The sequence below is a fragment of the Musa acuminata genome, chromosome BXJ1-3 (assembly GCF_036884655.1).
Source record: "Musa acuminata AAA Group cultivar baxijiao chromosome BXJ1-3, Cavendish_Baxijiao_AAA, whole genome shotgun sequence".
Taxonomy (NCBI): Eukaryota; Viridiplantae; Streptophyta; class Magnoliopsida; order Zingiberales; family Musaceae; genus Musa; species Musa acuminata.
The window spans coordinates 45,084,115-45,098,298 of NC_088329.1; the positions used below are offsets into that span (position 1 = coordinate 45,084,115).

Consider the following 14,184-nt stretch of genomic DNA (forward strand, 5'->3'; position numbering starts at 1 on the left):
TTTGCTTACAGAAATTTTTGCCTTTTTTATTTATATTTCTTTTTGTTAAGCAGTGAGATTTTATTTACTAAATTCATCCATATTATTTCTTTTTATTATCAACAATTTCGACTATTATATTTGAGCTGAAAAATCTTGACTTGAATTAATCGTTTATATTAAATAGAACTCTCAATTATCTTACATAAATCATATGTGTCATTAAATTGGATTCTAATTATCTGACACATGAAGTGGAGTCAGTAGGAGATTCAAAAAAGAATTAGTCAATGTCTCTTCTATTTGGGGGGCAGCCGAGATTGCATAAAATATGCTGATTATAGTTGTAGGGTAACATTGAATTAGCATTCTTATGTATCATGCGAATCTGCGGAAACGAAAAGGTGAAAACAAGAAGAAAAGACGGGCTTACGACTTTTGTCGAACACTTGGTAGGCATGGTGTGGTGTGGTGTGGTGGCGACTGTTCGAAGACGGTCGACAGGACGCGTGATCAAAATGCTCAGCTGCCACACCATGGAGCGTGAACGCCGGGGAGCCCAGAGAAGGTTAGTTGATGGCTCGAGACAAAACCCAGTTGCGGCTGTCTCCGTCGAACTCCTTTGATTTTTGACGGGCTGCCAACCTCACAGGCGGCGAGCGAACGGTTGGCAGCTCGTGCCCGCAACTCAACGTTGCAAAGCATCATCTTCAGACATTATTGCTCATCGTTTGTCATAATAAAATTAATATTTTTATTATTTATTAAATATTGAGGATTCGAAATCTTCTCAGTATACTTATAAATTAAAAAAAAAATTAATATAATATATTAAATTTTAACCTTTAGTAAATAGTATTTGTGTTTGTGTTCGATTTAGTCTAAGCAGTCTCACTTCGCAAGACTACAATTACATGTTCCAATAGGGTAGTAGTCTTCGAGAAATCCCATTGATGATGGAATTATGAGAGCATTATTCTCGTTAAGTAGTTGAACATTGAAAAGCATTTATTGAGCTGGTGACCAAATACAGGAAGACAGGAATAGTATCCTCCCATCAAATTAATTTCATTGATTTAATTCATCATCATTTTTTTATAAGAAAAAAAACTCAAAATTTGGCCTTTAATTTAATTCTACTTCGCTCAATATTGTTTTTTACACCACAATTTCCTGTACAGTAATCTGAATTAGATATGTTTTAGTTGTTATATGATAAAAAATTTGATTGATGATCAGTAATCTCAACCATTAGGAAAATAGGCGATATTATTATATTATAATAAATAAATATCTTGATTTGGCGACTAATAATATATAAAAAAAATGAAAGACTTCAGTAAGATTATGGTAAGATTATTTATTTTTCTAAAAAATAAATAATTGGAAAACAATTCAATATGTATTAGGTAAATTAATCAGATTAATTAAGTATTAATGGTAATTGCGGAGGGGTAGGTGGGCAACATGAGGCGACCAGGTGGCCACATCACCACCTCATCTGAGCTGCTTTTCGAGAAAGGAATGGAAGGTAACGCAGGTTACCTCACGGTGAGCTGACTGTTGACTGCACCCCCTTACAATTCCAATGTCCTTTTAAATAAGAGAAGCGGCTCCGAGTGCAAGAGAGAAGCATACTGCAGCATGGATCTTATTCTACTTGGCCTCTTCACCCTCGGCCTCTCATCCCTAATCCTCTTCTTCCTCCACCTCAAGCAGTCGAGGAGGAAGCCCCTGCCGCCCGGTCCCCGCGGCTGGCCGATCCTCGGCAACCTCCCCCAGCTGGGGCCGAAGCCTCACCGCACGCTGCACGCGCTGGCCAAGGTCCACGGCCCGCTCTTCCGCCTCCGCTTCGGCTCCGTGGACGTCGTCGTCGCCGCCTCCGCGGCCGTCGCTTCCCAGCTGCTCCGCGCGCACGACGCCATCTTCTGTGACCGGCCGCCCAACTCCGGCGCCGAGCACGTCGCCTACAACTACCAGGACCTCGTGTTCGCGCCATACGGCCCCCGCTGGCGTATGCTCCGCAAGCTCTGCTCCGTCCACCTCTTCAGCGCCAAGGCGCTCGACGACCTCCGGTGGGTACGGCAGGGCGAGGTGGGGCTCCTGGTGCACGCGCTCCGCGCGTGCGGCGATGCGCCGGTCAACCTGGGCTACGCCGTGAACGTCTGCGCCACCAACGCGCTGGCCAGGGCCACCATGGGGCGGCGGGTGTTCGAGGAGGACGGTAGCCGGGAGGGCGCCGGGGAGTTCAAGGAGATGGTGGTGGAGCTGATGAGGCTGGCGGGGGAGTTCAACGTCGGCGACTTCGTCCCGTGGCTGAACTGGCTCGACCCCCAGGGGGTGGTAGCCAGGATGAAGAGGCTGCACCGCAGGTACGACGAGTTCCTCGACGGGATCATCGCGGAGCACCGCCGCCGCGCGGAGGCTGCCGAGGGGGAGGCCGACCCGAGCGGCCGCGGAAGGGACCTGTTGAGCGTGTTGATAGCGCTGACCGAGAGGCCGGACGGCGAAGGCGAAGGCGATGGCGGAAAGCTCACCGACACAAACATTAAGGCCCTGCTATTGGTACGTATTACGATACTGCCACTCCTTCACTATTCACAGATGGGACGGACACGTCATAGTGTTAATGACGCTTCCATGACAGAACCTGTTCACAGCGGGGACGGACACGTCATCGAGCACGGTGGAGTGGGCGTTGGCGGAGCTCATCCGGCACCCGGACGTCCTCAAGCAAGCCCAGCGGGAGCTCGACTCGGTGGTCGGCCGATCCCGGCTCGTCACCGAGTCCGACCTCCCCAACCTGCGCTTCCTGCAAGCCGTCATCAAGGAGACGTTCCGGCTCCACCCGTCCACGCCGCTGTCCCTCCCGCGCGTGGCGTCGGAGGCGTGCGAGGTCGGCGGCTACCAGATTCCCCGGGGCGCGACGCTGCTCGTCAACATCTGGGCCATCACCCACGACCCGGCGTCGTGGCCGAACCCGCTCGAGTTCAACCCGGCCAGGTTCCTCCCCGGCGGCGGGCACGAGAGCGTCGACCTCAGGGGGCAAGACTTCGAGCTCATCCCGTTCGGAGCCGGGCGGAGGATCTGCGCCGGGATGAGCCTGGGGATCAGGATGGTGCAGTTCATGACGGCTACCCTGGTGCACGCCTTTGACTGGAGTCTGCCGGAGGGGCAGAAGCCGGAGAAGCTCGACATGGAGGAAGCCTATGGGCTGACGCTGCAGCGGGCCGTGCCTTTGATGGTGCAGCCTCTTCCCAGGCTGACCTCTGCGGCGTACGAGGCCGGTTGTTGAATCGTACCAGCGAATCCGCCTTGCTTTCAATAAGAGATTCGCGAAGTGACATCAGCGAAGCATCAACAATGCTTGCCCGCGTGTGTGTTTGTTTAGTAGGGTGCATGGGCTCACCAGAGCTTCCATGGGAACGTTATATCATGCTCGGATGTGGATAAAGCGTTCATGTGATGTCGATGATATGTTTAATGAGATTTCCAATTGCAATGTTAGGACTCTTTTTCCCAATTTCACTCCTACCATTTTAGATATTAAAGGATGGTAGGAGTGCAACAAGGTTCACATGATACTCGCTCTGGGAAGAGGCATTAAGCAAGCAAAAATAGCCAATTGCGACTACGCGTATATTCAAACATGCTGGCTTCAAACACTACTAGAACTCGTTCCAAACTACATGCAGCATATCAGATGCATCAAGAACAGTAATACGACGAAAGAGAAACATCTGACTGAATCATCAGATCCATAGGTTTGTGCCACTAAATGAAAAAGAGCAACGGAGATGCAGTTACACTCTGCCAAAAGATCAGAGTTCACAGATTTAGGTTTCTCGTATAAACTTGGAGCTTAATGACTCTGAAGTTGCAATTACCTGACCTTATTACTCCTACTACTGATCATTGAAGCTCCTCATTAGCTTTGCTTGTTGGCGTAGTCATCAGGCTCATCATTGTTATCACCCTTGAAGTCGTCCTCCAGCAAGTCATCCTGATTGTCATTACCATAGCCAACATCATCCTTGCCAAAGTTACTGCTCTGCTGTTTGCTGCCACCACCTGCAGCGGCGTTGTAATTGCCATCACTGCTGCCACCGTAAAATCCACTGCTCCGTCCATAACCACCACTACCTCCGCCAAAACCACCATCCGCTCCACTTACGTAGTTGTCACTGCCACCACCACCCCCGGCAACACCATAACCACCACCAGCACTGGCACCATCATATCCTCCAGCACTACCTCCATAGCCACCACCACCACCACCACTTCCATAGCTACCACCACCATAGCTACCACCACCACCACTTCCATAGCTACCTCCGCCATAACCACCACCTCCGCCAGCAGGTCCAGTATTGTAGTTGTCACCACCATAATTATTTGCACTACCACCGTCATAACCTCCACCAGCGCCATAACCTCCTCTGCCACCGTAGCCACCTCCACCACCACCATACCCACCTCCACCGTAGCCACCACCCCCGTAACCACCACGAAACCCACCCGTTCGTTCATTGGCATAGTTAACCCTTACCATCCGGCCATGGAGATCCTGTTGAAGTAGCAAGGTAAATCATTGACGTTAGAACAGACCAAAATTTCAGACAAAATGTAATACTGAAGAAAGACGAACATATATTTATCCCACAAGATATCCAAATTAATTAGTTTTTATTATTTTCCTATTGAAGCCAGTGAATGCTTGAAGCAAAACTCATACATAGTTTTAGGGATTACCTACCTCTAGCAGAAACTAATAGCTTGTGTCAGCGCTTGTTAGTTAGACTTCCAAAGAAAGCTGTATATGGAAACTTATAATCAAAAGTAATTTGATGTTAAAGACCATAGAGTTGGTTGTCTGACTTCATTTGGACAGACAAAATTTGTGATACAACTGGCCAGTGACATCAATGTCTTCTCTTTGTTCCATGTTCTAATCATTCTTTGTTCCAACCCAATCCTCTGCCTGGAAGATACCTTGTTTTGTAACAACTTTAAGATTCAGTACGGATGATCTGCCCACTGAATCCAACAACTATCCTATGTTGACAAATCCGACTCCCCAAAAATTGTCATCACACAAGTCCAGAAGTGTAGCTTCCTTTATAGATAAACACATGAAAATGGTGGATTAGAGTTTAAAACTAAGGCATTTGTTATTCAGACCATATTTAGTTATGGCCTACAAATTCCATAAAGAACATTCCATCCTACAGACTATCGCCTATTTATAATTTTCAGGCTGTGTTACAGAATCATGCTTCTTATAAATATGTTGCTTACAGTTGATCATCATCAGTTATTTAAAAACTTTTATGGTATTTTAACAACCCCCAAAAGTTCCAGTGCAACGGTTGTTTTAAGAGTCCCACCTTATTTACTTAGACAAGCTTGATGAAATGAAAACAGTAGAGTTTTTAACTTATGCAAAGCAAATTAAAAGTTGACACCAGTATGATATACGAATAGAAGCTCCGATTCCATCTATGTAACAGAGTAACATGTCTTAAAAGGAGAAAACAACACTTCTATTTGGATTAAAAAAAAGTCAAAAATTTCACTCTTACTTTTCAGTAAACAAAACTCATAAGACATGGCTACTAGGAGGCATAAAATGGTGCACATATACAAAATTTTATTTTGTTTAAAGAAAATACACATACTAGATCTGCACAGACCAAAGTATTGTGACAGATTAAGGGCAAAAATGAAATTCAAGTGATAATAGTAAATCATAAATGAATTGTATTAAAACAAACGTTCCTTGATGACCAATAAAAAGATAAAATAAAAAATTATTCTATCAAACAGCAGTACTGATTAATTAGATTAAGTATGGTGCCCCATATTATGTATGAACAGTTCAACAAAATAAGGAAAATAGTGGTATAATCATTTAAAACTACACAAAATCATAAAAGACACGAATTTAGTGAAGGAACATAATATCAGAGCATGGTTATGCAGCTGTGGAATGAGACATATTGCTATCCATGTGCTAAATACCATGTTAATATAGTCAGAGGATTTTTCATGTACTGCTCAAGTTGATATATTTACTAATTTCCCTTGCACCTATCTAATGTTTAACATCCTAGCTTTCCTTAACATTAATTATGCAACAGATTGACATTCCAATTTATTTGAACTCATAAGCAAAATGAATTGTCGAGAGTATGTACCTTCCCATCCAAGCCACTAATGGCAGCAGAGGCTTCTTCGTTGGATGTAAAAGTCACAAATCCAAACCCTCTAGACCTTCCAGTTTCCCTGTCCATGATCACCCTAGCTGCACAAGATAAAGCCTGTGAGCTCATATGCATGAAGAGAAAATTAGGTATAGATAAGCAAGAAGATTATCACTTGCCTTCGACAACTTCACCATAACTAGTAAATGCTTCTCTCAAACTTTGATCATCAGTGCCATATGAAAGCCCTGCATAGCAAGTAGTGAATATATTAAAAGTTGCACAAACATGAATTCAATTACAAAGATTACAAGGTATTCAGGTAACATTATGTCAGACCTCCAATAAAAATCTTTGAGGATGACATGCATCGTATTACTTGATATAATGATGGACTGGAAGTTACAGATTTCTTCAGGAGATTTCCAATTCTATTTGCAAAAGCCATCCTTCACACCTGACAATGAGATGGGCAAGAATGCACTTAAAGCATCTTATTATCATGAAGTTAAACACAAATATTCGATAAAAAAAAAAAGCAAAAGAGCTGAAGTAACTTAAGACACTGACTAGTGGTTTCGTTTTTTTTTTGGCATGTAGTTTGGGATTCTTAACTATGTATTCAGGTGGTCATCTCAAAACATTTATGACGATTATGAAAGCCTAGACTTCAGATATATCATTAGGCAGCCTGAGGATGTTCAGTATAGGAAACCAGCAAGTCAAGCAATTTCCACATGGACCAAAGATCAATAATTGACAAAAATAGTAGATGGCATACATAAAACTGAAAGCCTCAGATTAGTACAAAATGTAACACAAAATTACAGTTATACTGCAAACTCTTAGCCTTGAAAATTACAGAGTTTGGTTGCTATTGTCACAAAGGCTCTTTCAGAAAATTTGTCAAGTAGTAAAATAACTAGAAATGAGATCGGCAAATGCAAGCTCGTTGATGCGTCACATCAAAGTATCACTAACTCAACAAAATACCTGAGACTTTTAGGGCTGTACATCAATCAGACCTCAACCTCTACTGGTCGTTTTACTCAATTTTCCCACTTAATCTCCATCGCTCGATTCCTAAATCCCTCCCCCTCTCCTGTCTACCCCCACTACCAAAGCAATAACAGGAAAGGTAATCCATGAGGAGAGAACTTTGCTTCAGCCAATAAAGGCAACAAAGTACCATCTCATCCTTCCACTTTCATCATCTTCATTGGGGTATTTGCAATTGCCACTGATTCCACGCCCTTACATATGAAATCCAACCTGATCTAACACTTACATATGAAATCTACCATATCTGAACATCCTTCTCCTTTTAAGACATAGGCACCATGCATCTCTCACTCCCCCCACCTCACCCACAACGACGCTGTTACAACAATGTCACAAGGATAACCACAACGATGCTAATTACTTAAATAATTGGAACAAATAAGGATAGCGTGTTATACGCCCAAAACAATTGATCCAACACCTAAAAGGCTACACTGGTACTCCTAGCCACTGTTATTGACCTCAAATCTGTGCATATCATTATCACCCTTCTAAGCTGCACAAACTCAAATGACAGGAGATCTTATTAAAGCGGTCAAGGTGCCGAACTCGACATACCTGCCTTTACCCATGTTAAAGAGAACATCTCCGATCAAAACCCCCCGTTAACCTATCAGCCCTAACCGAATAACTACACATCCAAATCGGTGGAAGATCTAAACCTCGGCATGCCAACGAACACCAATCAGCAATAGAAAACGGTAGAAGACGACATAAAGAGCGACTTTCATAGATCAAAATCACAATTAAACAACACAAACATTTAAGATACATAAAAGAAAACGATATATAATTACGAAGCAAATCGAGCTGCCGTGTCGATCGATCTCAACGAGTTCGAAGCAAGAAGAAAGGACCGGAGACAAAGAGACAGAAGATTAGGGTTTAGACGAAATCAGGCACCTTTTCTGGGAAGCCAGTCGACTGCCCCCTTCTTTGGGACTCGACCAAAACCCTACTTCGATTAGGGGGAGCAGCAAAGACTTATGTACTGCTGGTGATGGAATCCTATCCGTTGATTATTGATGGATGGAAGTTGACCGTTGGATGTGAGGAATCTACGGCGAGGGATGGAAGACGTTTTGTTCTGCTCTTCGATTCGTCGTCTAGTCCGTACGAAGTTCCAAAATGACATATCTGTCCTTTATCTTCGAATATTATGATATTTCCACGTGTACTACTCCAATTGACATCATCCACTCGATTACATTAGTTGTAGGAAAATTGAGTTTTAAAATAATTATAGAAAATATCAAGAATATTTTTATTTGTCGACAATAAGGGATAACTTAAATGGGAATTCTAACGAGAAAGAATCCGATTGTATGAAATATTGAGTGTTGTATGAAAGAATCCGATCGTCGCACTGCTAAAAATGATAAAGTAGCAATATATATTGAATAATGGATGATTTTCTTAGAACATATTTATTTTCAATATTTTCTAAAAGATATTTTTTCTATTTTTATCAAAAAAATATTTTTAATTTAAAAATATCTCCCAACAGTTTTTTATTTAATTTTTAATTGTTATAGTATTTTTATTTAGCTCATTTATAATTTTTTAATAATATTTTATTGATGTACTAAAAACATATAAGTATCATTGGAAAAACACTAGGAGTGATATTATATCATATTTCTTTCGATATCATTATTTATTGATTATTATAATATAATAGTTTTTGACTTATGGTTAGTTTGATTGAGATTATAAATCTATTTAGATCATTTATAATGTTTACAAATAAATCTTATTGTCACATCTCAGATTTATAAAAAAAAATAAATCATCATTTTATTATTTAATTTATAAAAAAATTATTTTTGAATTTAATCTTAATCTTTACTACACTAAATATTATTTTAACTAAAAAAAGAACCTTATATTTTTAGTAGATGATAAGCCACCAAAAAATCTATTCCACCCAAATATAAAGTAATAAGTTAATCTAAAAGTAAATATAAGATAAAAACAATAAGCAACCACATTGATAAGAATATTTAAAAATCATAAAAATAATTTTTAATACTCGTGAAACATATATAAATATTAAAATAATAATATATTATTTCTTATAAAACTTATATATTATAAAAATAATTATAATTCTTATACAATAAATAAAAGTATGCATCGGACACTTGTACATGCAACATATCTGAATGATCTACATAATAGTCAAATAATAAAGGAGTATATCACACCTGATTGTATACACTCCCAACACCGAATAAAGATACCGTCTATATGATAGATACCTCCCAACACTAGATGGAAAGAGCCTATATTACACTAGATGGAGTGGTATCACTTACCCACCTAAGTGAGAACACATTTCCTTTCGACAGTAGATAAAACGATCGTCTAACTGTCACATTTAGCAGCTCACTAATCATCGAATAGAATCATCTACCTACCCTCGATAGAGATATATAATCAGTCAATCATGATTATTCATTTATATATTTCTATTCATTTATAAATACATCTAAGAAATAATATAATAAAATATTATGATAAACCATACTTGATATATGACCTGCTAGACTTCGGCTCTACATTATAATGGACCAGTAGCTTATTTTGCATGTTGCACTTTTAATATAGATCACTCAACATAGTCATACATGGTAATAATCACGTTAATATCGTTAATTTACTTTAAAAAAAAACTAATAATCAATTTCAAATGATATATTTGTATAAAATTTTTTAGTTTATCAAAGAATAAAGATATCAATCTCTCGATAATCATCATTTAATAAGAATCATAATTCGATAACTGATTGACTTGAACAATACTCAATTGACTTATAATATAATGGAACCAACCTTAAATCCTTATATAATCAATTTAAAATCATCTTAGATCGATATGATTTAGATTCAATTAATTTTAACTAGCTTAAATATGTTTGAACATGTCAAGTTGGTTTGGAATCGTCTTGAAACCGTTTTTAACTTATTAAACCTGATTTGGTCAACTAACAAGCTTAACCAATATAAAAAAAAAGAATTTAAACTATATCGTATAGTGCTTTTCCAGATTGAATTGACCCAGTTGAGCCTTGGATGAGTTATGTGTGTCGCACATGTCCATCCTAAATAGCAAGTTGGATTGAGGTACAATGAGTTGGATTGAAGGGCGACAATATATCTAGCGCTAGATTCATAGCTAAGTGGGCCTAGCTTTATAGGTTGGATTAAATCTCACTCGTGAGTTTGGTTGAGTCTTACTATTAAACTAGGTTATGCTCTGCTTGCGAATTAGGTTATGCTTGATTATATGAGCTGAGGTGTATTTAGCTATATGAGCTGAGTTGTCTCTAGGCACATGGGCTAGGTCATACTTCATTATATAGGTTTAACTATCATATAAGTTGAGTTATGTTTAACAATATGTGCTAAGTCGTATTTGATCCCATGGCTATATGAGTTGAGTTGGACTGTGCATGACTACATGGGCTATATCATGCTTGGTCACATGAGCTTAGTCATTATTTGATAAATTAATTATAAAAATCACATCACACATTAAAAAAAATAATTTAATTAATAATTTAATAATTTATTGACTTATCTGTATGATTAAAAAAATTAATTTTAATTATGCTAAACAAAAATAATAATTTAAATAAAATAACATATTATTTTTGATATTTTGATTTATATTAAGGAAGAAAAAATCATCAGTAATTATAATGTCTAATGTCTCTATTGTTGTGCTGAAAACATTATGACAAACCAAAATAAAGATACTATAACAAATAATTTTTTTTAAAAATAAATTAAATATATTTTAAATTAAAAAATAATACTTAAAAAAATAAAACGAGAATAATTTATTAAAAAAATCCAAATATATATATTTTTTAAAAAAAGAAAAGCCCTTTAATAATTATTTAAAATTTCCTTTTTAAGTTTCCTTCAACCTTAATGATGAGACAGCTGCTTAATAGTTGGTTCTCACTCTTCTTGGGAAAACCATTCTTCGACATGCCCTGCTGTACTGCTGCTGTTGCTTCAAGACTGGCCAGAGCAATAAAGTGCATCCTCGACTCACAACCAAACCTGATTTGAGGTCTCACGGGAATGCTGAAGAGAGAAAGTCTCGTCCTCAACATAGAGTTGACAGAGACGAAGTTGCAAAGCATGGTTTCTACATGATTGCTCTTGGAGTGTCAATGCATCAACTACTCGTGGGATTTTAAACGTACTTGGAACTGCCGTCATTCCTGTAGGAGTTCATGTCAATCCACAGGTAATGATTCAGAAGGGGAGGTCCACTTCAATGGCATCTGTTGCCTCGTCAAACCAGAAATCTTCTTCCTCGAGGCTTGGACTACTCGATCCATGAATACAATGGATTCCTGCTTCTAAGCTTACAACTACAGCTCAGAACAAAACTTCAAGCACTTTCATGAAAGCGAGAGCACTTCTCGTGTGAGATTACAGTTCATGATCACAAGAACGGGGAGGAGTTGACCACAATGTGGCGGAGAGGGTTGGCGACATCGCCACCGCCGGCGTGCTTGACGAACTCCGCAGGGGTGAGAAAGCTGCCATGGCAGACGCACACTATCCTGACTTCCTCCCCCCTCCCGTACTTGTACAGGAAGCCTTCAATTCTCCTTCCATTAGGCCCGTCTCCCTTGGTGGACACAAACGGCATCTTCTCCATCATTCTCCTCTCCATCTCCTTCACCCCATTGGCTCTCCCAGCCACCACCTGCTCTTCGTCTCCTCTTACAGAGTTCTTGGTCTCTGTAACCAGACAAGTAGGAAATGAGGAGAAAGCAAAACCGATGTGGTGTGCTTGAAGCACTGTAAATATGAGTAATGCTGCAATTAGATACGAATGTTTGGAACAGATTGAAATATAAGACACGGAAGTGTGTCTTCCAATACAAGAAGAAGTCAAATCAGCAACCCAAGTTGGTACCGTGGATTCCCCCGCCCTACACACACACATCTATGAGATCAGAACCTTTATAGTGATTACCAGCTCAATGGATTTCCACAAGCAGTGGTCATCATCAACTGAAAAGCTATCCATAAACCATAAAGGAAAAGGAAAAGAAGATGTAGCACTATCACAAGGAATATTAGAAAAGAACACCATTAATAATATGCACTTGAACAGAAGCTGTAGTGTATAGTCTGTCAATATGTTCCTACACTATTGGAAGGAAGGAAGGAAGGAAGGAAAGAAGAATCTACCAACTCCAATTCTTATTTTTATTAAGCTGGTGGTGATCATGGAGAGGATGAAAGATCATGTGAGGAGGACCGCAACAACCAAAATCTACTTCAAAAAACCTTTTTTTTTGGTTGGAAGTGGGGGTTAATATGTAATGGAATACAATCGATCGAAGTCCAAACGTGGATACTTTACCTTGCGGTGGCCGACCGTCGACGCCGCCGGCGCCGGTGGAGCAGCTCCCCTGTGATCCAATAGACCCCTGTGAGATTGGCGGAAAGCAGCCGGCCATGTCTGCCGCCCTTTTCCAAGCAGCCGGCCCCGATGGCAAGCCGGGAGGAGGAAATCCATTTCTTGCGCCTCCCAGTGATCCAAGGTGGCCATTATCGACCGCCATTTGCTCCGCCGCCACCGCCGGTGATTCCTTTCCTCCGTTGACATCTTCATTCGGTTTTTCTCCGGGCTTTGCTGCCCCCGACCTGATCGAATTCCTCCTCTCCAATCTCTTCCTCTTCGCCTCCAACCTTCTCAAGCTCTGGACCTCCTTCCGCTTCTGCCGTTCCTCCTCGACCTCCACCGGAAGTGAGCTCGCCCTCGTCAGAGCGGCAGCGGCGTGGGTCGCCCGGAACCCGGGCTCAGTATTCAGCGACGAGAAGGACGCGATCGAAGACGAGCGGACCAGCTTCTTCCCCTTTGGGTCCACGCCGAAGCACCCACCGAGGGAAAGCCCGAGGCTGAGCTCGATCTCGTCGGACTCCCCTTCCGTCGCCTCCAAGGGCTCGTCGCCGTAGCCATTTCCAGCGAAGCTCCGCAGGAAATCCCTCGACAAACTATCCATTCCCGATGCCAAACGCTTTCTCTCCCTCTCCGCTGCTTTGTAGTCCACCGCAAGAATCGAACCGAAACTAAAGAAAACCAAATCTCGGAAAAGAAAACAACCAAAACTCCATCAAAAAGACTTCTTTTCCTCACAGGTTCGATCTTTCCGTCAACGCATCCGATAACCAGACGCCGGATACGCGTTCGAAGCCAACGAGAAAACACGAAAAAGACCAGGCAAGAAGAATGAAATAGAATAAGATAGAAGAAAGGAGAACCCTTCAGCCTCCGCAGAGCTAACGAGGGTTGACACCGAAGTCCGAAGAGCGACCGCGGCGGAAGACGTCGGAGATGAGATAATGGAGGCAGAGGAGTCACCACTTCTAGTGTTTCACGGAACTTTTTGGCTTGCCCAAAATGCCCTCCTCCTCGCCGTTGAACTCTACGGCGCGACACGCGTCCACCTCGGACCGACCCACAACCTACACGTGGCTTAGGGCGGAGGGGGCCTGCGTTGTCGCGAAACAAGCGGCGCGACTCTTCGGGGACGCGAGGGATCCGATGAGGGGAGTGGCTCTTGCGGGACACGTTTCGAGCGACCAAGCACGCGCCGTACTAGCCACGTGTTTCGCTGACCCCATGTCGGTCCTCCGGAGTCCGCGAATTCGGTCGCGACCGAGACTCCCATCGTGACTTCTTTCGTGCACAATCCAAGTTCACAATTGGGTTCAGTAAAATATTTGTTCTGCCACGCCGCAGACGAGTTTCGAGTGATTACTCGCTCAATTCGATTTAAATCCGATGCGAAGGACGACGGCCCCGCCAAATGCCGCATTCGTGCGAGCAGCCGTCTGATGCGAGCTCAACGGTTAGGATCTAAACAGCTCGTGGGGGCCGCGCGAACTCTGAGCCAGCTAC

General features: G+C 41.8%; 3 protein-coding genes across 4 annotated transcripts; 1 reads left to right on the plus strand and 2 right to left on the minus strand.

Moving 5' to 3' along the window:
* The first annotated feature begins 1,599 nt into the window (after nucleotides 1-1,599).
* Nucleotides 1,600-3,486, plus strand: LOC135634487 (flavonoid 3'-monooxygenase CYP75B137-like). Its single transcript, XM_065144891.1, has 2 exons — nucleotides 1,600-2,544; nucleotides 2,627-3,486. The coding sequence occupies exons 1-2, from the start codon at nucleotides 1,624-1,626 to the stop codon at nucleotides 3,272-3,274; spliced, it is 1,569 nt and encodes a 522-aa protein (XP_065000963.1). The 5' UTR covers nucleotides 1,600-1,623; the 3' UTR covers nucleotides 3,275-3,486.
* Nucleotides 3,487-3,597: 111 nt separating this feature from the next.
* Nucleotides 3,598-8,228, minus strand: LOC135586383 (glycine-rich RNA-binding protein 10-like). 2 transcript variants are annotated; one of them, XM_065144892.1, is made up of 5 exons: nucleotides 8,148-8,228; nucleotides 6,522-6,639; nucleotides 6,362-6,430; nucleotides 6,177-6,283; nucleotides 3,598-4,546 (listed from the first exon to the last, which is right to left on the minus strand). In XM_065144892.1, exons 2-5 carry the CDS (start codon nucleotides 6,628-6,630, stop codon nucleotides 3,908-3,910), a joined length of 924 nt encoding a protein of 307 aa, XP_065000964.1. In that variant the 5' UTR covers nucleotides 6,631-6,639; nucleotides 8,148-8,228; the 3' UTR covers nucleotides 3,598-3,907. The 2 variants fall into 2 exon arrangements, with proteins under 2 accessions (XP_065000964.1, XP_065000965.1); XM_065144893.1 differs by having other exon boundaries at nucleotides 8,042-8,164.
* Nucleotides 8,229-11,597: 3,369 nt separating this feature from the next.
* On the minus strand, nucleotides 11,598-13,634 carry LOC103979829 (ninja-family protein 6). Its single transcript, XM_009396043.3, has 2 exons — nucleotides 12,643-13,634; nucleotides 11,598-12,011 (listed from the first exon to the last, which is right to left on the minus strand). Exons 1-2 carry the CDS (start codon nucleotides 13,283-13,285, stop codon nucleotides 11,710-11,712), a joined length of 945 nt encoding a protein of 314 aa, XP_009394318.2. The 5' UTR covers nucleotides 13,286-13,634; the 3' UTR covers nucleotides 11,598-11,709.
* Between the last annotated feature and the right edge of the window lie 550 nt (nucleotides 13,635-14,184).

What these genes read in the sequence shown, in the direction of transcription:
- LOC135634487 (XM_065144891.1), top strand. Translation starts at nt 1,624, where the DNA reads ATGGATCTTATTCTACTTGGCCTCTTCACCCTCGGCCTCTCATCCCTA. An exon ending in ACATTAAGGCCCTGCTATTG is followed by an intron (nt 2,545 to 2,626) that starts GTACGTATTACG and finishes CTTCCATGACAG; the next exon opens with AACCTGTTCACAGCGGGGAC.
- LOC135586383 (XM_065144892.1), bottom strand. Translation starts at nt 6,630, where the DNA reads ATGGCTTTTGCAAATAGAATTGGAAATCTCCTGAAGAAATCTGTAACT. An exon ending in CTCAAAGATTTTTATTGGAG is followed by an intron (nt 6,431 to 6,521) that starts GTCTGACATAAT and finishes CTTGCTATGCAG; the next exon opens with GGCTTTCATATGGCACTGAT. An exon ending in TTATGGTGAAGTTGTCGAAG is followed by an intron (nt 6,284 to 6,361) that starts GCAAGTGATAAT and finishes TATCTTGTGCAG; the next exon opens with CTAGGGTGATCATGGACAGG.
- LOC103979829 (XM_009396043.3), bottom strand. Translation starts at nt 13,285, where the DNA reads ATGGATAGTTTGTCGAGGGATTTCCTGCGGAGCTTCGCTGGAAATGGC. An exon ending in CGACGGTCGGCCACCGCAAG is followed by an intron (nt 12,012 to 12,642) that starts GTAAAGTATCCA and finishes GTCTGGTTACAG; the next exon opens with AGACCAAGAACTCTGTAAGA.